We start from the raw sequence: 27086 nt of genomic DNA on the forward strand, positions 1-27086 counted from the left end.
CGTGTTTAAAGAGATTTAAAGAATGGTTGCACAGTCAGGATCAAACTAGTTTAAATATGGACTTACTATGATCAAACAATTTAAATGCTCTTAAAAAACATCACATTTTCTTTTTATGTTTGACCTTTGACCCAGTGATTAAACTTACAAATAAAAAGTGATGAAAAGGTGTGAAAAACATTGTTGAGACCAAAATTTGGTGCTAAATAGAGATTAATTAGAATGTGGAAATTTGAATTTTTATGTCCCCCACCACTATAGTGGGGGACATATTGTTTTTGCCCTATCTGTTGGTTGGTTTTTTGGTTAATTTGTGTGTTTGTTTGTGCAAACTTTAACATTTTCAATAACTTTTGCAATATTGAATATAGCAACTTCATATTTGGCATGTATGTGTATCTCATAGAGCTGCACGTTTTGAGTGGTGAAAGGTCAAGGTAATCCTTCAAGGTCAAAGGTCAAATATATGGGTCAAAACCACCAATTTAATGTACACTTTTGCAGTATTGAAGATAGCAGCTTGATATTTGGCATGCATGTGTATCACATGGAGATGCACATTGTGTGTGGTGAAAGGTCAAGGTCATCATTCAATGTCAAAGGTCAAATATATGGGGTCATAGTGTTTTACAAACACATCGCTTGTTACAATATAAAATTATTTAAACAAAGAAGGGACAAATTATTACTGGGGAAACAGTTTAAAATAGCGCTTAATTCGAACTAACTGTGTTCAAAATAGCTTTGTTTAGTTGTATGTTTAAAACATTCCCAGTAAGAAGCACATTGAAAATGGCTTTATGCAACCAGCATGAAACCAGAACAGCCTGTGATGCCCTGCGAGTAACTTTAAGTTCAGGTTTTATGCTGTTTGCCGCTTATCAGTATCTTTGGGTTGTCAATGAAGCCTTAAAGCTTTAATAAATTTAGAAAGGTCTTTAATTATATTAGATTTTCTGATGGACCACAAACGGTTTAAAATGCACAATTGAGAGGTAAAAGGTTAAACCCCAAAATGCCTAAATCAGCCTTTTACCTATTGTACTGATATGTCAGCTCTGACTTATTTCTCACCACATAGGACTGGTGAAGCCCTGAAGGTCAGCGTGAAATCCTCCGAGATGTTGTACAAGCCACCCGTCATGCAGGCTACTGTATCCGGAGGTCTGCATATAATCATTGATCTACATGTACAGCGTTCTGGGAAAACAGGGTTTAATGCATAAAATGTTGTCCTAGATAATACTGTGCAGTCTGCAGCTAAAAAGGGACGAAACTTTCTGCTTTTATGGAATTTTGCATTTTAAGGAAGTCTCTTCTTAGCAAAAATTCAGTTTAGTCGGAAAGAAGGCTAATATGAGATGACGATTTATGCACATGCATTAAACCATGATTTCCCTGAACACTGCTGATACATGTACAGTCAAACCTGAATTCAGCGGTCAGTCAAGGGAAATGACCAAAGTGACCGTTGTCCACAGGTGACCGTTGAATTCGGATCACAATTTTAAGATGGTTGGTCAGTTGGTAGTATTGCTACGTCGTTACCCGAGTCGTTTGCATACAGTGTAAAACAAATGCTCATTGCCGTTAACTAAGCATAATAACAGAATTAACTTACATTGAATAATACAGAATAATATCTTCATTCAGTAAATAAAGCTTGTCACGTGCCATTGACGTCACGTCTGTTCAAGTCTTAAAAGCGGATTCGCTGTCATAAACTGATAGTACGGTCTAAATGTACCATTCTCATTCAAAGAAAAAGACACAAAAATTTTGTTAAAATTTATTCGTTCGCAAACATCACACAAACAGCATTTTTCAGTCAACAACTCATTCAAAATACAAACATTCATTCACTCTTTATAAAAAAAAAACATAGCACATGATGCACAAAAACAAGATAACTTATCACGCAAAAAACTTCAAAACACACACAGCCATTACCACTCGCAACAATCAAAACAATTCACTCCACGCTAAATAAGTTGTATTGTTATTCCGTGATTTATTGTTCCGCTTGCTTTATATAGTGTTGTGTACGCTAGAAAGCTCTTTTAATTAATGATCCGAAAATGTTATTTTCAAATCGATACTCAAGGTTGTAAGTACAATGTACAAATTAGCGGTCATTTAATTAGCGATAATTACTTTAAACGTGTCACAAACGCTGACATATTTTCTTTTGAAGATACCCCCACAATTATCCCCTGAAAACAAACCTTCTCAACACCTTATTATTTGTTTACTCGCAGCGGGCCGCTTGTATTTCATCAAAGGCAATAACCTCTATCGGACGCTTTAACCGCAAAAAAGACAGATAAAATGATGTGCTGTGTTTTTAATTTTTGTGACTAGATACGACTGACGCCTGACCATTGAATTCAGTTCACACATGAATTTCGAAGTGGAATATAGTGACCTTCAGCCATAATGGACAGGTGGCCGTTATTTTCAAGTGTTATATAGAGTGTTTTTCGTCGCGGGGAATTCCAGACTGACCGTTGTCTGCAGGTGGCCGTTAATTTCAGGTGGCCGTTAGGTCAGTTTCGACTGTATGTTCTTTGAAAGGTTAATCCATATGTCTCAGAGATGTTTTGACTGTTAGAGGAATGATCCATACTGTACAATCAATTTCAGTCAGCTAAATGGCTTAATGTTGTCATGGCTTTCAATATAAATGCAGAGAATCCAGATTGTGAAGTGGTCACTTAGTTTTGAACGGGTCATTACATTTTATTTGGGAGGGGCTGTAAAAACGTTCTGCTGTGTTGTATGTTTTGAGCTTGGTTAATCTATCTTTCACCTTTTATTTTTCCATGAACATGTAACCATACCACAAATAGAAATTTTGGCTTTTGCTATTAGGAACATTGATTTTTTATTGGTGAACTTTATTTTACGAAAAAATTGTGAGAAATATTAGTTGATTTTGAGTATTTATGTTACTTTAACTGAATTAAGTGTTCATCTTTCAGAGTCATGTCCCGGTGAGATGTTCAAGTTCGTGGGAGAGCGCGGTCAGTTCATTGTCGGTCATGTTGTACCCAAACTCACCGGAGTGAAGATTGTAGTGAGCGACCCCAAGGGAACCATGGAACCTGTTGTGGATTATACGAGTGAAAATGGAGATTTCAAGTTCGTTGTGATTTTTACTTTATACGAACTAGTCATCGTAATAAGCTGTTCTAAAAATCAAGCCCAAAGTCTTTTTTCGAGACTCACAATGCCAGCCCTTGTTTGTTGATACTATAATGATTAAAAAATATCCAAATATTTGAGTTAAGATAGTACATGAGATTACATTAAGCAAATAGACAACATGAAAGTCTGTGAGCTGTCCATTTAAGCCTTGTTCTGGGAAAACTTAATGCATGTGCCAAAAGTGAGCTTAAAGCATGTGGGTAAAGTGGTGACCAAGATAAGCACAGTGTGAACAGTCCGTTTGAGCCTTATTCTGGGGAAAATGTGCTCAAAGCTTGTGTGTAAAGTATTGTCCCAGAAAAGCCTGTGCAGGACCGTTTGGCTAATCTGTGAAAACACTTAGGGTCCAAAATGGATTTTTGCTAAGAAGAGACTCCCTTTAAATGAAACACTAGAAATGACGCGACAGAGGCCGACGCCTATCCACAGGCCGCATGTTTTACCCAGGGGGCCCAGGGTTGGTAATTGGGCCCTGCATAGTTGAGATTGACCGTATTGTCATAAGAGATGTTCATTATCAATTTGAAGTAAATCAGTGTAGAAATAAAGAAGTTATGGTAAAAGGCAATTTTTGGTGGGTGTGGCCTATTTGGGCGAAGCGCCCAAGGGTTGGTAATGGGGCTATGCATAGTTGAGATTGACCGTATTGTCATAAGAATAGTTCAGTATCAATAAGAAGTGAATCGGTGTAGAAAAAAAGAAATTATAGTAAAAGGCAATTTGGGTGGGTGTGGTCTATGTGGGCGGGGCGCCCCAGAGTTGGTTATGGGGCCATGTATAGTTGAGATTAACCGTATTGTCACAAGAGAGGTTCAGTATCAATTTGAAGTAAATCGGTGCAGAAATGAAGAAGTTAATGTAAAATAACATAAAAAATGAGGGAAAATCTCTGACCCGGCCCCGCCCCAACCCCCATAACTTTTGACCCAGGGGTCAGATCAAAATTCCAAATAGTGCAGGGTCGCACATATGCTCATAGCTACCATGTTTGTAAGTTTCAAGGTTCTAGTGCTTAAAGTATAGGAGGAGATAGTGGCCAGGACAGACAGACAGACGGACGGAGGGCGGAGATAACCACAATATCCCCACGCTTTTCAAAAAGCGTGGGGATAATGAACAAAAGCTGACTGCTAGGGCTTATCTTGGACAACACTTTATGCACATGCATTAAGCCCAGTTTTCCCAGAAAGCAGATCATTTAGTATGCCAAAACAATGTAAATTCCCTGTTGGATACAGGATTGGGCCACTGCACAAGGGTCACGATTTCGTCGTTGTGGCGGAGAAAGAAGGCTACGTTATGGAGAAGGAACCCGGAGAGTCGGCGGTGTTCCGTGCCAGGCAACTCAGCCGCATAGAGGTCAAGGTGAGGTCAAAATAAGTTTAACTCTTTCTTCTCAGAAGCAAAGTGACAATGGCTATATGCAGCCAGCATAAAACCTGAACAGCCTGTGAGCAACTTGCAGTCTGCTCAGGTTTTATACTGTTTGCTGCTGATCAGTACTTAAAGGGTTTCAAATGAAGGATATACAACCAGTATCTATTAAAAAAAGATCTTTAATTTTGTTTGCTAAGAGACTACAAATGTGTTAAAATGTGTATGTAAGTGGTAAAGGGTTAATTGGCAATTTCACAAGTAAGAGGTCCTAAAGTTAAACCTTAAATTTTAAGCCAGATTGGGCCAGCAGACCGGCGTTACGCCATCATTAACAATTTGAATCAAATTGTGTATTCCTGTAATATTTTCTAAATTTTATTTCAAATGATCATGAACATTTACATACATGTTTCTTGGAGGGGCCTCCCATCAAATGTGTTCACATGGTTCCGCTTTACTGCACGAGATTGACGCCATAGCTTAAAGTATCATGACATTTAACCTACACAAAAAGCTGATTTTCCTTTGATTATGTCTAATATATGAAGTGAAGATGTGTAAAATGCTTTTACAGATAACAGATGATAAAGGTGCCCCACTGTCCGCTGTGCTGCTATCACTGAGTGGGGAGAAACAATATCGCAGCAACAACCTGACCCACGAAGACGGTATCATGATCTTCATTGGACTGGTAAGTATTGAGACTTGTTCTGGGAACACTGGGCTTAATGCATGTGTGAAAAGTTTCGTCCCAGATTAGCCTGTGCAGTCAGCACTTGTTAATCAGGGACGACCTTTTCAGCTTAACTTAATATACATTTAAAATAGAGAATATGATACTCACAACTCAGCAGATTGTTTTATACTAAAGTTGCAAAATTAGTGTTGTTGTTTTGCTAGCAAATGCTTCAAAATTGAGGATAACAGTGTTTTCAATAATTTACAAAGGTTCAACTTATAGATCTGGACGGGAGATAAACTTAATGTTGAAATCATCTGGAAAAAAAACTTTTTTTTGAAACCTTTTGGGAATTTGTTTGTCCCATAGCTGAAGACCGTTTAATTAACAAAATTAGCTGCTTGGATAATTTCCTCGCGTATGGGCCCCTATTTACATTACTGTAATTCCCTGCAGAGTCCAGGCCAGTATTTCTTGAGGCCGATGATGAAGGAGTACAACTTTGACCCCGTGTCACGCATGATTGATGTCACAGAAGGGACAACAGTCAAAGTGGACATACGAGGGTCCAGGACCGCCTACAGGTGAGACTAATGTGGTCGCTAGGGCAATGGGACCTTGGACGTTTTGGAAGAAGCACTCTTAAGCCTATCTGAGCATACATATGGCCCTGCGTCATGTTGTTGTTTGACATCTCTTAATCCACCAAGTGCTAATCACCCGCTGCTCATAAGTCCCACCTGGCCCATCGGACCACCACTCTGCCCTTTTAATGCTCTGATCATATGTTGTAAATGAAAATACTTGTTATATAAAATATATGAAAACACATTCTTTATTGAAACAAGCCAACCGGATAATATAATCTCACACTCTAAGGTGCCCTTTGGACATATTAGCAACCTGCCCTCTTCAAATCCTAGGTGATTGTTATTGCTAAAGCCATGGATAACATGGATGTTCTAACAGAGGAACATTTTTACTCTTTTAAGAAATCAGTGAAATTGATATCAAATGTCAAATGACCACTTGACAGCAAAGAAGATGATGTCATTAAAATGTGTGGGACTGCTTTAAACCTTTCCCACTTAGAAGCAAAGTGAAAATGGCTTTGCGCAAACAGCATAAAACCAGAATAGCCTATGAGTAACTCACAGTCTGTTAAGGTTTTATGCTGTTTGCTGCTCATCAGTATTTAAGGGTTGGTATAAAGCCTTTAAAACTTGAATTAAGTAAGAATGGTCTTTTATTAAATTTATTTTTCTAAGGGACTACAAATGTGTCAAATTCATCTTAGCGGTAAAGGGTTAAATACGTATCTAAGTGGGAGAGGTTTAAGGGAGTAATGATAAAATAAAGGATAGCAGATACCATGGAGGTTTATTTAAACAATTTATTCCTGTAATGGGATAAAAACCACTACCCAGCCTCGCTATTGGAAAACAGGGCTTGATACATGTGAGTATCATCACATATAAGGCTGTGCAGTTGACAGAGGCTAGTCAGAGATGACACTTTCCGCATAAACTGGATTTTGGTTTAAAAGCAACTTTTAAAACAAAAAATGCAATAAAAGCTGAAAATGTCGACCCTGATTAGCCTGTGCAGAAGCCAAGTTATCACAGAGGGCATATTAAATATGTTTGCAACTTTAATTGGTCCTGCTAGCTCAGTGGGTAGGAGGCTGTGCTACGAATTGGAGGATCGCAGGTTTGATTCCCAGCCCAGCCACAGTACTGAAGTGGTGATTAATCACTTAATTATTTTTGCAGCCATTCTAACTCTACCTCTTTCTCAAGCAGAAAATTTGTCAATGGCATAAGTATTTAAAAAATGCTTTCCTGGACAATTTGGAAACTACTAGTAGTACCATTGAAAATAGTGTTTATAATTGGATGCCAAGCCTGCTTTGTGCAGTGGTGACGCATTAGCTTCTGCCTCCAGAATCCCCTGGTTTGAACCCCCTTTGGAATGCAATATTTTTTATTTAACTTTTTAACCAGGTTTTCTGAAGGAAAAATTAACCAGGTTTTCCGAAGGAAAAAACTGGTTATTAGATTGGCGAATGCGGGCGGGCTGGCGGGCGGGCGGAACAAGCTTGTCCGGGCCATAACTATGTCGTTCATTGTCAGATTTTAAAATCATTTGGCACATTTGTTCACCATCATTGGACGGTGTGTCGCGCGAAATAATTACGTCAATATCTCCAAGATCAAGGTCACACTTTGAGTTCAAAGGTCAAAAATGGCCATAAATGAGCTTGTCCTGGCCATAACTATGTCATTCATTGTGAGATTTTAAAATCATTTGGCACATTTGTTCACCATCATGGGACGGTGTGTTGCACGAAAGAATCACGTCAATATCTCCAATGTCAAGGTCGCCACAACTAAAAATAGATTTTTTTTTTAAAACAAACTTACAAAGGGGGTTAATTTTGTTTGTTTATTTCAAAAGTTCAGTTTGAGTTTTCTCCCTTTTATCAGATTTTTTTCACAATGAAAACCTGGTTTTGTGACAATTTTGTCCCTTGTTTCTTGTTATTATAATAAATAAAGACTATAAAAAACATTTAAGATTTGTTCGTTAATATATTAAATGACATTTTTCTACAAATATGAAAATCTTGGACTGAGTTGCGTGTAGATATTTGGCACTCGAGAAACCATTATCAGAAGCGATGTTATTGTTAACATCAGATAGTAATATTCAATACAGGACAATGTTTGAAGCACAACACTAGACAGAGAAATGATGAATCTAGGATCTGGGCATTCACTTAACAATTCTATCTTCAAATTGGAATATTTATTAATTGCTTGAATTGTGATTCAAATTTGGTATTAACCACCTCTTTCTACAGCATTTTTCATGAAGAACATTTTCAAATAAAATAATCACCAGTGGAAGCCTGTATATATTCAAACGCGCAACATATTTTCTAGTTTCTAAGTCAAATCTTTATAATTAAGTTTAAGAATGTTTTGGTGAATACTCACACTGGGCTCTTAAATAAGTTTCCTACTTTCAGTTGCTATGGAGCGGTGACCTCACTGAATGGTGAGCCAGAGCCAGGTGTGTTTGTGGAGGCCCTCGGAAAGGACGAGTGTTCAATGTACCAGGAGGAGTCCAAAACTGAGCCCAACGGACATTACCGCATCCGTGGATTGCAGGTGAGTCAAAAACTGAGCCTTACCGACCTTATGGTATACATGGATTGCTGGTTGGTTAGAATGTATATTCGGAAAATGGGACTTAATGCATTTGTGAAAAGTGTGGTCCCAGATTAGCATGTGCTGTCCGCATAGTCTAATCTGGGACAACACTTTTCACTTTAATGGAAAGGACGAGTGTTCCATGTATCAGGGGTAAAAAAACTGAGCCCAACAGACACTGTTGTATCCGTGGATTGCAGGTTAGATGCAATGTATATTTCAGAATCTATCTGGAAAAACTGGGCTTTATGCATATGTTTAAACGTTCTCCCAAATTAGCCTGTGCAATAGCCTGTGCAAATCAGGGATGACACTTTTTGATTTAACGGAATTCTTCGTTCAAAAGAAATCTCTTCTAAAGAAAAATCCAGTTTAGGCGGAAAGTGTGGTCCCTGGTTAGCCTGTGAGCACTGCAAAGGCTTATCCTGGATGACAGTTTATACACAAATGCATTAAGCCCCGTTTTTTCCAGAATGCAGCTCAAAGTATTTAAAGATTTTATCTGGTTTTACTGCATACAACTGTGATCCAATCAAGCAGATCTGTGGAAACACACTGGAGCCAAAGTGGGGTAAGGCAGGTTCTATACCCTGCTCAAATTTAATCTCATAACTCATCTTTCACTTGAGATAATTAACGGAAGTGCAACCAGCAACATTTTTGCTTCAGGATGTAAAGACTCAAGTTCTTGACCCCCTGCCCCCTCTCCCTATCATCAAAAAGCATCAGTCCCTACCTATTTAATGTTGAAGAGTAAGCTTAAGTTTTGTTTGTGAGTTGTTCTAGGTCCTGATTTTAGTTTTCTGTAATTTAGGTAACTACATGTATATCAACCACAATTTAAGTTGCAGGATAAAACGTTAATAATGTGCATGCTCATATGGCCCTCTATCCACAAAGCAAGTTTGATGAGCCTTTTTAGCTCATCTTTTTTTTGAAAAAAAATTATGAGCTATTGTCATCACCTTGGCGTCGGCGTTGGCGTCCGGTTAAGTTTTGCGTTTAGGTCCACTTTTCTCAGAAAGTATCAATGCTATTGCATTCAAACTTGGTACACTTACTTACTATCATGAGGGGACTGGGCAGGCAAAGTTAGATAACTCTGGCGTGCATTTTGACAGAATTATGTGCCCTTTTTATACTTAGAAAATTGAAAATTTTGGTTAAGTTTTGCGTTTAGGTCCACTTTTCTCAGTAAGTATCAATGCTATTGCATTCAAACTTGGTACACTTACTTACTATCATGAGGGGACTGGGCAGGCAAAGTTAGATAACTCTGGCGTGCATTTTGACAGAATTATGTGCCCTTTTTATACTTAGAAAATTGAAAATTTTGGTTAAGTTTTGTGTTTAGGTCCATTTTATTCCTTAAGCATCAAAGCTATTGCTTTCATACTTGCAACACTTACTAACTATCATAAGGGGACTGTGCAGGCAAAGTAATGTAACTCTGACTGGCATTTTGACAGAATTATGTGCCCTTTTTATACTTAGAAAATTGAAAATTTGATTAAGTTTTGTGTTTAGGTCCACTTTATTCCTACAGTATCAAAGCTATTGCTTTCATACTTGCAACACTTATGAACTATCATAAGGGGACCGTGCAGGCAAAGTTATGTAACTCTGACTGGCATTTGGACGGAATTATGGGCCCTTTAAACTTAGAAAATTGAAAATTTGGTTAAGATTTATGTTTTGGTCCACTCTACCCCTAAAGTATCATAGATATTGCTTTCATACTTGGAACACTCACAAACTAAGGGTACAGTAAAAGGACAAGTTGCATAACTCTGGTTGTCATTGTTACGGAATTATGGCCCTTTTTTGACTTAGTAACTTTTAATATATGGTTAAATTTTGTGTTTCGATCCACTTTACTTCTTAAGTATCAAGGCTTTTGCTTTCAAACTTCAAATACTTTCATGCTATCATGAGGTTACTGTACCTGGCAAGTTGAATTTTACCTTGACCTTTGAATGACCTTGACTCTCAAGGTCAAATTATTAAATTTTGCTAAAATTGCCATAACTTCTTTATTTATGATTAGATTTGATTGATACTTTGACGAAACTACTCTTACCTGACATACCACAATAGACTCCACCCAAACCATCCCCCGTGCCTTCCCCCCCTCCCCCCCTCCGCCCTCCCCCCCCCCCCCTAATTTATTTATTTTTTTATTTTTTTTAAGATCATCTCACAAATGACCACCACACCCTCACACTATACCCCCACCCACCCCCCCCACCCCACCCCCCCCCCCCAATTTTTTTTTTTTTTTTTTTTTTTTTTTTAATCTCATCTCACAAATTACCACCACCCCCATCACAAAATAACCCCCCCACCCATTTTTTTTTTAAAAACAGTTATGTTTGAAATACCGTCCAACCATCGCACCCAAAAAATACCCCTCCCCATCGCCCCCGCCACCCCCCCCACCCCCCCCCCCCCTCCCCCCGCCCCCTATTTTTTTTTTTCGCTTTTTTGGAAGATAATGTAATAAATGTCCACAACCCCACACTATAAGCCCCTCATCACTCCACCCCTCCCTTCTTTGTGATTGAAAATGAGAGTCCCTTCACCTTTGAAAAGAAAATAGATGAGCGGTCTGCACCCGCAAGGCGGTGCTCTTGTTTATGTCCCCCACCACTATAGTGGGGCCCCACCACTATACCATACTAGATCTATACACCACTATAGTGGGGGACATATTGTTTTTGCCCTGTCTGTTAGTTTGTTTGTGTGTTTGTTTGTGTGTTTGCGTCAAACTTTAACATTTGCCATAACTTTTGCAATATTGAAGATAGCAACTTGATATTTGGCATGCATGTGTATCTCATGGAGCTGCACATTTTGAGTGGTGAAAGGTCAAGGTCATCCTTCAGGGTCAAAGGTCAAATATATAGCTTCAAAGCGGCGCAGAAGGGGGCATTGTGTTTCTGACAAACACATCTCTTGTTATTATTTTTAGCTCATCTATTTTTTGAAAAAAAATTATGAGCTATTGTCATCACCTTGGGGTCGGCGTCTGCGTCAGCGTTGGCGTCCGGTTAAGTTTTGCGTTTAGGTCAACTTTTCTCAGAAAGTATCAATGCTATTGCATTCAAACTTGGTACACTTACTAACTATCATGAGGGGACTGGGCAGGCAAAGTTAGATAACTCTGGCGTGCATTTTGACTGAATTATGTGCCCTTTTTATACTGAGAAAATTGAAAATTTTGGTTAAGTTTTGCGTTTAGGTCCACTTTTTTCAGAAGGTATCAATGCTATTGCATTCAAACTTGGTACACTTACTTACTATCATGAGGGGACTGGGCAGGCAAACTTAGATAACTCTGGCGTGCATTTTGACAGAATTATGTGCCCTTTTTATACTTAGAAAATTGAAAATTTTGGTTAAGTTTTGTGTTTAGGTCCATTTTATTCCTTAAGTATCAAAGCTATTGCTTTGATACTTGCAACACTTACTAACTATCATAAGGGGACTGTGCAGGCTAAGTAATGTAACTCTGACTGGCATTTTGACAGAATTATGTGCCCTTTTTATACTTAGAAAATTGAAAATTTGGTTATGTTTTGTGTTTAGGTCCACTTTATTCCTACAGTATCAAAGCTATTGCTTTCATACTTGCAACACTTATTAACTATCGTAAGGGGACTGTGCAGGCAAAGTTATGTAACTCTGACTGGCATTTGGACGGAATTATGGGCCCTTTATACTTAGAAAATTGAAAGTTTGGTTAAGTTTTGTGTTTTGGTCCACTTTACCCCTAAAGTATCATAGATATTGCTTTCATACTTGGAACACTCGCAAACTATCATAAGGGTACAGTTAAAGGACAAGTTGCATAACTCTGGATGTCATTTTTACGGAATTATGGCCCTTTTTTGACTTAGTAACTTTGAATATATGGTTAAATTTTGTGTTTCGATCCACTTTACTCCTTAAGTATCAAGGCTATTGCTTTCAAACTTCAAATGCTTTCATGCTATCATGAGGTTACTGTACCTGGCACAAGTTGAATTTTACCTTGACCTTTGAATGACCTTGACTCTCAAGGTCAAATTATTAAATTTTGCTAAAATTGCCATAACTTCTTTATTTATGATTAGAATTGATTGATACTTTGACAAAACTACTCTTACCTGACATACCACAATAGACTTCACCCAAACCATCGCCCATGACACCCCCTTCCCCCCCCCCCCCCCCCCCCCCCCGAATCCCCCCCCTATTTTTTTATTTTTTTTAAGATCATCTCACAAATGACCACCACACCCTCACACTATACCCCCCCCCCCACCCCACCCCCTCCCCAAATTATTTTTTTTAAACGGTTATAAAACAAAACTATTTATTTTGATTATTTTATGTTTGAAATACCGTCCAACCATCGCACCCAAGAATCCCCCCCCTCCCCCCACCCGAATCCCCCCCCCCCCTAATTTTTTTTTTTTTTTTTTTTTTTTTTTTTTTTTTAAGATCATCTCACAAATTACCACCACACCCTCACACTATACCCCCCCCCCCCCCACCTAACCCCCCATTTTTTTTTTTGAAATGGTTAAAAAAACCGTTTTATGTTTGAAATACCGTCCAACCATCGCACCCAAGAATCCCCACCACCCCCTCCCACCCCCCACCCCCCCCCCCATTTTTTCTTTTTTTCGCATTTTTGGAAGATAATGTAATAAATGTCCACACCCCCACACAATGCACCCCTCTTCACTCCACCCCTCCTTCCTTTGTGATTGAAAATGAGAGTCCCTTCACCTTTAACTAGAAATGGCGCGGCAGAGGCCGACGCGTATCCCCACGCCGAATGTTTGACCTAGGTGTGCCCCAGGGTTGGTAATGGGGCCATGCATAGCTGAGATTGACCGTATTGTCATAAGAGAAGTTCATCATCAATTAGAAGTGAATTGGTGTAGAAATGAAGAAGTTATAGTAAAAGGCAATTTTGGGTGGGTGTGACATATGTGGGCAGGGCGCCCCAGGGTTGGTAATGGGGCCATGCATAGTTGAGATTGACCGTATTGTCATAAGAGAGGTTCAGTATCAATTTGAAGTGAATCGGTGTAGAAATGAAGAAATTATAGTAAAAGGCAATTTTGGGTGGGTGTGGTCTATGTGGGCGGGGCGCCCCAGGGTTGGTAATGGGGCCATGCATAGTTGAGATTGACTGTATTGTCATAAGAGAAGTTCAATATCAATTTGAAGTGAATCGGTGTAGAAATGAAGAAATTATAGTAAAGGCAATTTTGGGTGGGTGTGGTCTATGTGGGCGGGGCCCCAGGGTTGGTTATGGGAACATGCATAGTTGAGATTGACCCTAATGTCATAAGAGAAGTTCAGTATCAATTTGAAGTGAATCCGTGTAGAAATGAAAAAATTATAGTAAATGGAATTTTTTGGTGGGTGTGGCCTATGTGGGCGGGCGCCCCAGGGTTGGGATTGGGGCCATGCATAGTTGAGATTGACCCTAATGTCATAACAAAAGTTCAGTATCAATTTGAAGTGAATCCGTGTAGAAATGAAAAAATTATAGTAAATGGAAATTTTTGGTGGGTGTGGCCTATGTGGGCGGGGCGCCCCAGGGTTGGGAATGGGGCCATGCATGGTTGAGATTGACCGTATTGTCATAGGTGAGGTCCAGTATCAATTTGAAGTGAATCGGTATAGAAATAAAGAAGTAAATGTAAAATAACCTAAAAAAATGAGTGATAATTTCTGACGCGGCCCCACCCCAACCGCTATAACTTTTGACCCAGGGGTCAGATCAAAATTCCAAATAGTGCAGGGTCGCACATATGCTCATATCTACCATGTGTGTAAGTTTCAAGGTTCTAGTGCTTTTAGTGTAGGAGGAGATAGTGGCCAGGACGGACGGACAGACAGACAGACGGACGGACGGACGGACGGCGGAGATCACCACAATATCCCCACCTTTTTTTCAAAAAGCGTGGGGATAAAAAGAAAATAGATGAGTTGTCTGCACCCGCAAGGCGGTGCTCTTGTTTATTTTTGAGTTACCGCAGGATCCAGATTCTGACATACAGAAAAACTCACCTAGGGTAAATCATCAGACCCATTTCTGATTCACAAGTATGGGAATTAAAAACAACACACAAGTCCACAGATACATGTTTAGGAATGGCTTATGCAACCAGAAGTATATTCCTTTGTACCAAATAGAAAGAATATTTTAACAGAAACAGGACATCTTCACACACCTCTATTATGGGGCATTTTATGTGAATAGAAGCACAGTGGGCAGACACTTTAACCACGTGCATGCATTAAGCCCAGTTTTCCCAAAGTGAGGCATGCATTAAGCCCAGTTTTCTCAGAGTGAGGCATGCATTAAGCCCAGTTTTCTCAGAGTGAGGCATGCATGAAGCACAGTTTTCTCAGAGTGAGGCATGCATTAAGCCCAGTTTTCCCAAAGTGAGGCATGCATTAAGCCCAGTTTTCTCAGAGTGAGGCATGCATTAAGCCCAGTTTTCCCAAAGTGAGGCATGCATTAAGCCCAGTTTTCCCAAAGTGAGGCTCATCTTAAATCTTTCATGTACTTTTGTTGTAGCCCAATTGTAGGTACGAGGTGCGCCTCAAGATTGGGGACATGAACAAACACATTGAGAGAGCTGCACCCAAGTCCAGGCTAGTTGTGGTAAGTGTACTGTGGAATTGTTGATATTTGTTGGCATGACATTAAGATGTGTTCAGTCTCTCGTACAATCTAAGGGAGGTATAACGTGGCCGTGCTGTAGTGGATATGGTGTCCAGCTAGCGACTTGGAGTTCATGTGTTGTTTGATCCCCACTGTAAGGGCGTTCTTTACACCCCCACCCCCAGGGACCCCAAGTACTGGTTCTACCCACGAAACAGACTCTAGAGGGTTTCAACATGACACAAATCTCCCCCTACATGGACTATAAATCTCCCCCTATCTGGACTACAAATCTCCCCCTACCAGGACTATAAATCTCCCCCTACCTGGACTTCAAATCTCCCCCTACCTGGACTATAAATCTCCCCCTATCTGAACTTCAAATCTTCCCCTACCTAGACTACAAATCTCCCCCTACCTGGACTACAAATCTCCCCCTACATTGCCCCTACCTGGACTACAAATCTTCCCCTACCTGGACTACAAATCTCCCCCTACATTGCCCTACCTGGACTAGAAATCTCCCCCTACCTGGACTAGAAATCTCCCCCTACCTGGACTACAAATCTCCCCCTACCTGGACTACAAATCTCCCCCTACCTGGACTACAAATCTCCCCCTACCTTGACTATAAATCTCCCCCTACCTGGACTACAAATCTCCCCTACCTGGACTATAAATCTCCCCCTTCCTGGTCTACAAATCTCCCCCTACCTGGATTACACTTCAACACCGATATTTCGAAGTCATCAGGACCGTTAAAAAAGCTTCGGATTAATGATAATTCGAAATAAACATTTGACAGAAGACTTCTTTGATTCTCTTAAAATAAAACGCTATGGACTTCGCATGGTTCGGTTACACGCTACTATTAATAATTGTTTTACTTAAAAACTAGTCAGATAGCAATAGATTGCTACGAATGGAGGAATAAAACGATTATTTTTCTTCTTTTTTATTTTCTTCTAATTACAGAACATATAAAATAGAGTCAATAGCACAAAGTATCAGAACCTTGTTAGAGCCATGTTGACAGTGTGTTTGCCGGAACACCAAATTATCTGCTATTTGCTACGCGCAGACTACAAAGTGTAATTATCGGCTTTAGACAAAGGTGTGAACTTACGCTTAGTGTATTGCAGTTTTGACTTCGGATTAAAGATTGATAATTAGGTGCGAATTTTATTGTTGGGTCCGAAAGATTCACTTCGAATTAACGATTTCTTCGGTTTAACGAAGTTCGGATTAACAATGAAATTTTACATTAAACAAAGAAGAACCAAAATCGGGACCTGAAAAATACTTCGAAATAACGGTGACTTCGGATTATCGGTGTTCGAAATAACGGTGTTGAAGTGTACAATTCTTCCCCTACCTGGACTACAAATCTCACCCTACCTGGACTACAAATTTCCCCCTACATGAACTACAAATCTTCCCTTACATGGACTATAAATCTCCCCCTACCTGGACTACAAATCTCACCCTACCTGGACTATAAATCTCCCCCTACCTGGACTACAAATCTCCCCCTACCTGAACTACAAATCTCCCCCTACCTGGATTACAAATCTCCCCCTACCTGGACTACAGATCTCCCCCTACCTGGACTATAAATCTCCCCCTACCTTGACTACAAATCTCCCCCTACCTGGACTACAAATCTCGCCCTACATGGACTACAAATCTTCCCCTACCTGGACTACAAATCTCCCCCTACCTGGACTATAAATCTCCCCCTACCTGGACTACATATCTCCCCCTACCTCACAACGAAATACGGCATTTCTTTGTAATGGTCACAAGTATGTGCAGTGCACTACAGGTGCACTTAGTACTTGTAAACCAGTTACCCTTGGAAAAGTGTGAGTTGGTTTTGTAGTTTAGTTTAAACCCATTTGTTTTAGCTCGATTGCATTGAAATTCTCAGGCTTATATGCTCTCAAGTAGCAGTACTTTGGGGGGAGATTGAAAGAACATTTGCAGAGTGGGGATTGAACCCGTGACCTGGTGGCTAGGTGGACACCATATCCATTACACCATTGAACCCGTGACCTGGTGGCTAGGTGGACACCATATCCATTACACCATTGAACCCGTGACCTGGTGGCTAGGTGGACACCATATCCATTACACCATTGAACCCGTGACCTGGTGGCTAGGTGGACACCATATCCATTACACCATTGAACCCGTGACCTGGTGGCTAGGTGGACACCATATCCATTACACCATTGAACCCGTGACCTGGTGGCTAGGTGGACACCATATCCATTACACCATTGAACCCGTGACCTGGTGGCTAGGTGGACACCATATCCATTACACCATTGAACCCGTGACCTGGTGGCTAGGTGGACACCATATCCATTACACCACAGCGACCTGTATGGTTAAATGGTTGGTTTAATACTGTCCTGACATGACTGAAATACTGTTGAAAATGAGACTTAGGAGTTCGATTCTTGGCTCGGCCACATGAATTATGTTTTGACTTGTCATGAAATCCTTTCTACAACCATTTCCCTCTACCTCTGATTCAAATAGGGCATTCACAGTAACTGGCATAAGGATGTGTATTTAGTTAAGGTTAATTACAAGTAACAAACCTTTTTAGCTCGACTATTATATATGAAATATATAAAGTGGAGCTATCCTACTCACTTTGGCGTCTGCGTCTGCGTGCAAATGTTAAAGTTTGCGTACTACCCCAAATATTTTCTTTGTCCCTTGACATATTGCTTTCATATTTTGCATACTTGTTAACCAACATGACCCCAACCTATAAACAAGACCAGACAACTCTATCAAGCATTTTGTCATAATTATGGCCCCTTTTCCACTTAGAATATGCAGCAAATGTAAAAGTTTTTGTACTTCCCCATTTATTTTCATTGTCCCTTGACATATTGCTTTTATATTTGGATACTTGTTGACCAACATCACCCCAACCTATAAACAAGAGCAGACAACTCTATCAAGTATTTGTCATAATTATTGCCCCTTTTATACTTAGAATATGCATATTATTGATAAATCTATGTTAAAGTTTGCGTACTACCCCAAATATTTTCTCTATCCTTTGACATATTGCATTTATATGTTGCATACTTGTTTACCAACATGACCCCAACCTATAAACAAGAGCAGACCACTGTATCAAGCATTTTGACATAATAATGGCCCCTTTACACTTAGATAATTGAACCTTTTGCTTAAATTGCCATAACTTCATGATCACCTTTTAATTATTACTTTGACAAAACAACACTTACATGAATACCACAATGGATTCCATCCAAACAATACCCCACGCCCCTACCAGAATCCCCCCCCCCCCCAACCTCACCCCCCCCCCCCCCAAAAAAAAGAAGATTTTTTTCTTTTTTTAAACATCGTCTTATAAATCACCACACCCCACATTATACCCCCCTCTCACCCCCCACCCTCCCCCTTCCCACCACCCCCCCCAATTTTTTTTTTTAAACATCGTCTAATAAATAACCACACCCCACATTATACCCCCCTCTCACCCCCCCCTATCCCCCCCCTTTATAAAACCTTTTTTGTTTTACTCCATTGTTAAACTTCAGGTGGAGAATGCTGATTTCAATGGCGTGGACATTATTGCGTTCAGACGGATGAACCAGATGGACATCAGCGGTAATGTGATTACCGACCCAGAAAATCTGGCAACACTAAAGGTAGATCTACTGTTTCCGCTCTATAGACTTGTTCACAGATATGGCCAAATGATAATAAATATTTAAAAAATCATTCAACTTTTGTCTTAATAGTATAATTATAGGTATTTCTCTAAAAAGAGACATCCTTAAATGAAAAATTTCATAAAAGCATTAAGTGCTGTTCCTGATTGGCCTGTCCAAACTGCACAGGCCAATCTGGTAAGACACTTAATGTACATTTATTAAGACACATTTTCCCAAGCCTCATTGATTTAAGACTATTCCATTTTTAAGTGTTTTTTTGTAGATATATAAAAACATGTTTATTAAACAAACCCTTCTAGTGCATGTAAGTTGTAAATCCAACAATTCTTCCCCCTTGTGTTGGCGTGTATTTTTCTTTGTGTATAATATTTTAAATAAATGTGTTTAAAGCAAATTTTAATCAATTAATTACATTTTTTCAAAAATGAAGATCTGTTCACGAGTCCCTTTGAAGTGTACCTAAGAAACTAATTCTGCACCTGTATGATTATGATTCTTCAGATAGTCTTCAACTAATAAGAACATTTTGTTAATGCCTTGTATCCTTTATTTCGGATGGTTTTGTATTGAAGGTGCGTCTGTACCGAGAAGACAACCCTGGCGTTCCCTTGACAACGGTCAACCTCGGAGTGGTCAGCTTCTTCTACCTGCCCTCACTACAGATGGACGATGCGGTCAGTCTGGGTTTAAGTTATAGATAGAAAATTGATTGAAGTCCTGTAGTTTAACCCTTTACCACTGAGAGATGAATTTTCATGCATTTGTAGTCCCGTAGAAATTTAAATTGAATTTTAGACCTTTCTTACTAGATTTACATTTTAAAGGCTTCAACTCCAAACCTTAGATACTGATGTGCAGGAAACTGCATAAAACCTGAACTGACTGCAAGTTACTCGCAGGCTGTTCTGGTTTTATGCTGTTTGCAAAAAGCATTTTCATTTTGCTTCTTATGGGGGAAAAGGTTAAATGAAAATCTTCACGCATAAAACAGTCCAAATACACAATTTATTAAACATATTGGTTTCATTTAACATGTATTTTGTTAATAACACATTGATCAATAATTTAATGTATCGTTAATAAAGCAGTTAACAAAGAAAACAATGAATTACATTAGATCTTGTATTTCTTTATTGGTCATGTACCTAAATTTGATACTTGACGGAAACAACATTATTTGTTTCAAAAGGCAATTTCTTAACTGATTTTTTCCTTGTGGATGTTAGCTATTTTGTCTGTAAGATGTCAATTTTTCACTATCTTATTACAAATAAGCGTTGCTGGGTTAACCCTTTCCCACTAATAAGCAAAGTGAAAATGGCTACGTGCAAACAGCATAAAACCAGAACAGCCTGCAAATAACTCGCAGTCTGGTCAGGTTTTATGCTGTTTGCTGCTCATCAGTAACTAAGGGTTGGAAATGTAGCCTTTAAAACTTGAATTTAGTAAGAAAGGTCTTAAATTAAATTTTACTTTCTTAGGGACAACAAATGCATAAAAATACCTATCTTAGTGGTAAAGGGATAAGTGAATGCATTCAGTAACGGTTGTCCCAGATTTACCTGTGCAATCTATGAAGTGTCTACTTAGCGAAAATCCATGGTAGGCAGAAAGTATCATCGCTGATTAGCCTGTGTGGAATGCAAATTAAGGTATATCAGAATACAAAGTTAGTTTACAAATGAAGATTTAATATCCGAATACATATATAAAAAAAGAAGAAAAAACACATCACTCATTTTGAGGTATATTCAGGTTATATGCCTCTACAGGCCTGCCTGTTTGTAGACATGTCAAACCCTCCTCTCTGTTGGTACAAATTATAAGTCCAAACATAAAGTGGTGCTGCACACAACACTTGCCTTGTTATAGCACAGGCCAATAAGGGACCTCACTTTCCGCCTACACTGGAATTTCTTTTACAACAGACCTCATTGAAACAAAACATTCCGTAAAAGTGGAAAGTGTGTTCCATGATTAGCCTGTGCAGATTGCAGAGGCTAATCTGGGAGGACACCTTACACACATGCATTAAGCCTCGTTTTTCCAAAGCGCTTCTCATATGAATTATGGTGTTGGTTGACATCCCTTATGTCAATAGTATTGAATCACCATATTATTGTTTTACATTTTCAGACATACATCGTGAAACTTGAAAGCACGTTGTCCAAGACAAGTTACGAGTTCGACCAACCAGAAATCGAACTCAAAGCAAATCTCTCATATAAGCACATCACATTTACCTTTAAGCCTAAGGTAAGTTTGAAACTATGCATCAGAATGTGTTCTTCAAGCATTAAGTCTTAGTTTATCTTTAGTTAAACCTCCTCGACCCCCTCACACATGTATCCTGTTAAACAAAAGTTTCTTCCATGTAGAATAATTATGAACTACAAGGCCTCTTAATTCTTATTGAATGCTTTGATCTTTTTATTTTAAGAGTACATTTGTACTGTCTACGGGAAAGTCATATACAGAGGGGGTAATAATGTGACAAACATGATGGCGACATCCATGCCGAGACAGCAATTTTTCGCTCTTTTATACCCTTTATATTTTTTAGTAATTAGTAACTTTCCAGTCATATCGGCAAGAAAGTGATTAGCCTTGATGTCTAATTAATATTCGCTCTATATCTCGATTTTACTCACTGCAAAATTGTTTAACAGGTCACATAATTACAGCTGCCACTAAGATAATTCGCAGCAAGTATAGTTGAGATAAAGAGGGATTATAAATATGAAACAAATGCTTATCACTCTCTTGTTGATATGGCTGGAAAATGAGTGGCAATGTAACAATTGATACACGTAATAAAAGGTATAAAACGGCGAAAAATACCTTTCGTGGCATGGGCACTGGCATCTTGTTTGTCGCCTGATTATCACGGATTCAGGAAACACAGCAGTAACATTGAGCAAAAACACTGCAGTAACATTGAGATTGAGTAAACACTGCAGTAACATTGAGATTGAGTAAACACTGCAGTAACATTGAGATTGAGTAAACACTGCAGTAACATTGAGATTGAGTAAACACTGCAGTAACATTGAGATTGAGTAAACACTGCAGTAACATTGAGATTGAGTAAACACTGCAGTAACATTGAGCAAAAATGAACACAGCAGTAACATTGAGCAAAAATGAACACAGCAGTAACATTGAGTAAACACCACAGTAACAAGAAAAAATGAACACCCCAGTAACATTGAGCAAAAATAAATGATTTCCTAAGATTCAGGAAACACGGCAGTAACATTGAGCTAAAACAAACACCGCAGTAACATTGAGTAAACACCGCAGTTACATTGAGTAAACACCGCAATAACATTGAGTAAACACCGCAGTAACATTGAGCAAAAATGAAAGCTTTGACAACATTGAGTAAAAATAAACGGTTATGTAACACTGAGCAAAAATGAAAGATTGTGCAACATTCAGCAAAAATGAAAGCAATTTTCAAAGGGATCAGGACACAATATGACGCATGTTAAGGAATTCACCCCCAGCAAATTCTGATAAACTTTCATCCTTAGTATAAGCAGTAAAAGAAATGTTTTAAGAAATAAATCTTGCTGTGAAGTCCTACTAATGGAATGAGGTGTGTTTATTTGTATGTCAGATTTAACCCTTTACCACTTAGATACAGGTATTTTGGCGCATTTGTTTTCCCTTAGAAAGTTTCATTTAAATAAAAACCTTTCTTACTAAATTCAAGTTTAAAAGGCTTGATTTCCAACCCTTAGTTTCTGATAAGCAGCAAACAGCATAAAACCTGTACAGACTGCAAGTTATTTACTCTCAGGCTGTTCTGGTTTTATGCTGGTTGCAAAAGCAATTTTCACTTTGCTTCTAATGGGGGAAAGGGTTAAGAGGTTTGTCACCTCGTTAATGCACATCTATTTCTTTAAAATCAATTGCCAGCATTGTCCCCCTCTCTATCTTCTCTTCAATTACACTGCCTTATATTATTGTTCATCAGACTTTATATTTCACCGAGTATTCTGGTGTTTTTTAGAGGAAGACACTTGAACAAGAGTTAAACCAGAGCTCCGTACTTATGCTGCCCTTCACCGTGCTAGTCATTGTGGCCCTGTACAACTACCAGAAGGTTTGTATGATAGCTTTTAGGGGAAAACGAGTCATAATGCATGTGCTTTAAGTCCTTTCATGGATAAGCCTGTGTAATCCCCATAGGCTAATCAGGGACGGCACTTTCTACTTTTATAAAAAAAGTTATGTTATAAACAAAAATCTAGTTTAGGCAGAAAAGTGTTCCAGATTTATCTCCGAGGCTATTGTTTGTGTTTAAATGCGCTTTGCCTTTATATAAAATAATTTTACACATAAAAGATAAATTTTCTGTTACCATTGGAAATGGCTAAGCAACATAGGGCCTGTCATTAGGATTTCTGATTGTGTTGAGTTAGGTCCCTTTAGACATGCAGTGAATTCCCTTTGTTCATTCCGCAGTTACTTCCCCTGGGTAAGCAGCTTTACAGTCAGGTGCAGGTTGCAGTTCAGAACCGACAGAATGCAGCACTCTATCAGCAGCAGGCTCAGCAACATGAGCAGCAACAGCAGCAATACTCACTTTTACATGATCTCGATGATTCGCCGATGGTCCGGAAAAAATCGAAACCACGAAAAACTTGAAATGCAACATTTTCTATAGGCAGCTTTATTTCTTACGAATGTAATAATTATACATGTAGTCATGAAATTTGAATATTCAAGTTTGTTTATATGAAAATAAATCATTAGTTTCATTGATAGCAAATTAACCATTTCAATCTAAATTTGTTCTTGACTTGACAAATAAATGTAAATGAGCTTGATTTTTTCCTATTTTTTTGTAATAATTAGAGGTGGATTTAAAAAAAGAAACGCATGTTGATCTAGTGGTCACATTATTTGTTTGTGTAGTTTCTTTGGACATAATATAATAAATTATTGGTTACTGTATTATGTTTGGTATTTAAAGGGGCCTTTTCACAGATTTTGACATGTTTTGAAGTTTTTCAGTAAATTCTTTATATTGATAATTGTTAACGTTGGATATAAAAAGCTCCAGTAAAAAATCAAGAATAAAATTTAAAAAAGGAAAAAAAGGTAAACTCTAGAAGGGCTCGAACCACTGACCCATGGAGTCCTGGAGTAAAAAGTCTACGACTTAGACCACTCGACCATCCTTCCGGATACAATTCCAGGCGTATTTTAAACCTTATATAATCAATCCTCGTAGCAACGACAACAACAGAACTTTCCAAATTATTAATTCGTTTCGCGTTGCAACACTTTATAATTTTTGGGTTTTACAATCGTCAAAATATGCATATAATGGCTATTTTAGAGCATGGTAAATGTTCAGTTTTACGGTTTCCTCACAAATATCATAACTTAAACGAAAATTTACAAATCTGAAACAACTTTTTTGAATTTTGTCATTTAACCCAAACGTGAAAAGGCCCCTTTAAAAGTTATATGTAAAGAAAGTAAAAGTGCAATTTTGTGTTCAATCATTTACAAGATATCCATTATTTAAGTCATAAGCATAATTTAAGATTTGTATTAAGTATTTTATGTAAAATTGATTGGATCCACTAAAAACGATGTTACTCAATCAGATATTGATAACTTTAAACAAATATAACAGACAGAAAAAAAAGATGTTTCTGTGTTGTCTAAATTTGTATTCTAGATGTCCTTAGTTTGAACAACAGGACTGACTTCTTTATTATTATGCCCCCCTTCGAAGAAGAGGGGGTATATTGCTTTGCTCATGTCTGTCGGTCCGTCCACCAGGTGGTTGTCAGATGATAAATCAAGAACGCTTGGGCCCAGGATCATGAAACTTCATAGGTACATTGATCATGACTCGCAGATGACCCCTTTTGATTTTGAGGTCACTAGGTCACAGGTGAAGGTCACAGTTACTGGAAAAAGGCATTTTAAGGATTTAGCATGGTTCAAACAAGGGAAACAACTACCGTTTATGCATGTTCTTTTGTTACAGCATTTGCCTCCCTTGTAATTTATTTAAATTTTACCAAATGTAAGGCTAACTGCATTTTTGTAATGCATTGTATAATATAAACATCGTGTAAAAATGAAATTAAGGTTGCACCGTCCACCAGGTGGTTGTCAGATGATAACTCAAGAACGCTTGGGCCTAGGATCATGAGACTTCATAGGTACATTGATCATGACTCGCAGATGACCCCTTTTGATTTTGAGGTCACTAGGTCACAGGTGAAGGTCACAGTTACTGGAAATAGGCATTTTAAGGATTTAGCATGGTTCAAACAAGGGAAACAACTACCGTTTATGCATGTTCTTTTGTTACAGCATTTGCCTCCCTTGTAATTTATTTAAATTTTACCAAATGTAAGGCTAACTGCATTTTTGTAATGCATTGTATCAATAAACATCGGGCAAAAATGAAATTAAGGTTGCACCACCACCACCACCACCACCACTGTCGTTGTTCACAGTGACAAAAAACGTATTCACACAATGGCTGCTACTACAACGTATAGCCCATATAGGGGGGGCATGCATGTTTTACAAACAGCCCTTGTATATTTTTATGCTCCCCGAAATAAAATTTCGGCGGAGCAAAAATTTCGGCGGAGCATATAGTTGCCAGTTTGTCCTTCCTTCCTTCCTTCCTTCCTTCCTTCCTTCCTTCCTTCCTTCCTTCCTTCCTTCCTTCCTTCCTTCCTTCCTTCTTTCCGTCACACTTTTGTTACCGTTTCTCATAGCGCCTTCAATACTTTACCGATCTCTTTCATATTTGGCATGTAGGTACCTTGCAAGGACCTCTACCTTTTGATGAGGTTTGAGGTCACTGGGTTCAAGGTCAAGGTCACCGAGGCTAATAATAGATTTTCCGTCACACTTTTGTTACAGTTTCTCATAGGGCCTTCACTAATTTACTGATCTCTTTCATATTTTGCATGTAGGTAACTTGCATGGACCTCTACCTTTTGATGAGGTTTGAGGTCACTGGGTTCAAGGTCAAGGTCACCAAGGCTAATAATAGATTTTTTAAGGTCGTTATTAACACCTAGATTGACAAAGCGCATCATTGGGGAGCATCCATCGTTTCCAACGATACTTGTTTCCCTGGTTATTGTATTTATTTAAAACTATTCCAAATGTTATAGTTTTGTTAGCAAATTAATTTAAAGAAATTTTAAAAGATACGAAAATCTGTGAAGAAGTCCCCTCATAACATTATTTTTTATCACTTTAATATTTTATGTTGTTGCATGCATGCTTTATTATTTTCAATTGATCAAGATATTAATGCATTGTGAATCATGCTAGTACCGATATGTATGTTTATTGCAGCTTTAAGAACAATTTCCATTATAAATTATCATGATTATAGATAAAGCATATAATGGGAATATGCTTGCCGTCCTATTAGTATTTGTGCAAAACCTAAAACCTAATAGCCTCAAAATAGGGTTGCTATCAACTTTGTTATATCTCTGCATCCTAAGTTTTAGCTGTTAAGTTTACAAGGTATAAAGTATGTCTTTAACAATAAGTTTGGTGAAAATAAAGTAATGCTTTTTTGCGAACTTAGGTATACATTATTCAATAGCAAAAAAGTTCGAAGTTTCGAAAATAAAAAGGAATAATTAATGATTTATTTGAACCTTTAAATATGCAAAAATAATCTGATCAAAATTTTATAAGAACATTCAGTTGAGAGATTGTTTGTATACATGAATCATTATGTATGAACTTGTTGTGTATTTTGTGTGGAATATTATATAAATAAACAGAAACTGTACATTCCTGTATTTCAGTAATCAAGCTTTCTTTTTGTGTATTTTAGCTCACGTTTTCGGAGAAAACCAGAGGTATTGTCATAGCTAGCTTGTCGTCCGCCGTCCGCGTCGTGCTAAAACCTTAACATTGGCTCTAAAATCAAAAGTGCTTCCACCTACAACTTTGAAACTTCATAATTAGATGCATCTTGATGAGTTCTACGCGCCACACCCATTTTTTGGTCACTAGGTCAAAGGTCAAGGTCACTGTGACCTCTAATATAAAACTTTAACATAGGCTCTTAAATCAAAGTGCTTCCACCTACAACTTTGAAACTTCATATGTAAATGCACCTTGATGAGTTCTTCGTGCCACACCCATTTTGGGGTCACTAGGTCCAAGTTATTGTGACCTCTTAA

General features: G+C 38.4%; 1 protein-coding gene across 2 annotated transcripts in view; it reads left to right on the forward strand.

Annotated features, from left to right (window-relative positions):
• Positions 1-26691, forward strand: part of LOC127859513 (nodal modulator 3-like) — a 57227-nt gene extending 30536 nt beyond the window's left edge. The window contains exons 19-31 of one of the 2 annotated variants that reach the window (XR_008039421.1): positions 1082-1164; positions 2982-3141; positions 4446-4572; positions 5159-5275; positions 5720-5847; positions 8295-8436; positions 15065-15151; positions 18745-18855; positions 19455-19556; positions 21019-21138; positions 22901-22993; positions 23356-24744; positions 25077-26691. Coding sequence is in view for 1 of the 2 variants with exons in the window: in XM_052397011.1 (XP_052252971.1) it covers positions 1082-1164; positions 2982-3141; positions 4446-4572; positions 5159-5275; positions 5720-5847; positions 8295-8436; positions 15065-15151; positions 18745-18855; positions 19455-19556; positions 21019-21138; positions 22901-22993; positions 23356-23538 (1453 nt within the window). In the remaining variant the exon portion in view is untranslated. Of the gene's footprint in view, positions 1-1081; positions 1165-2981; positions 3142-4445; positions 4573-5158; positions 5276-5719; positions 5848-8294; positions 8437-15064; positions 15152-18744; positions 18856-19454; positions 19557-21018; positions 21139-22900; positions 22994-23355 lie in introns of both variants that reach the window. The other variant, XM_052397011.1, reaches the window with a different exon arrangement.
• Positions 26692-27086: the final 395 nt, after the last annotated feature.

The sequence above is a fragment of the Dreissena polymorpha genome, chromosome 15, assembly GCF_020536995.1.
Source record: "Dreissena polymorpha isolate Duluth1 chromosome 15, UMN_Dpol_1.0, whole genome shotgun sequence".
NCBI classification, from domain to species: domain Eukaryota; kingdom Metazoa; phylum Mollusca; class Bivalvia; order Myida; family Dreissenidae; genus Dreissena; species Dreissena polymorpha.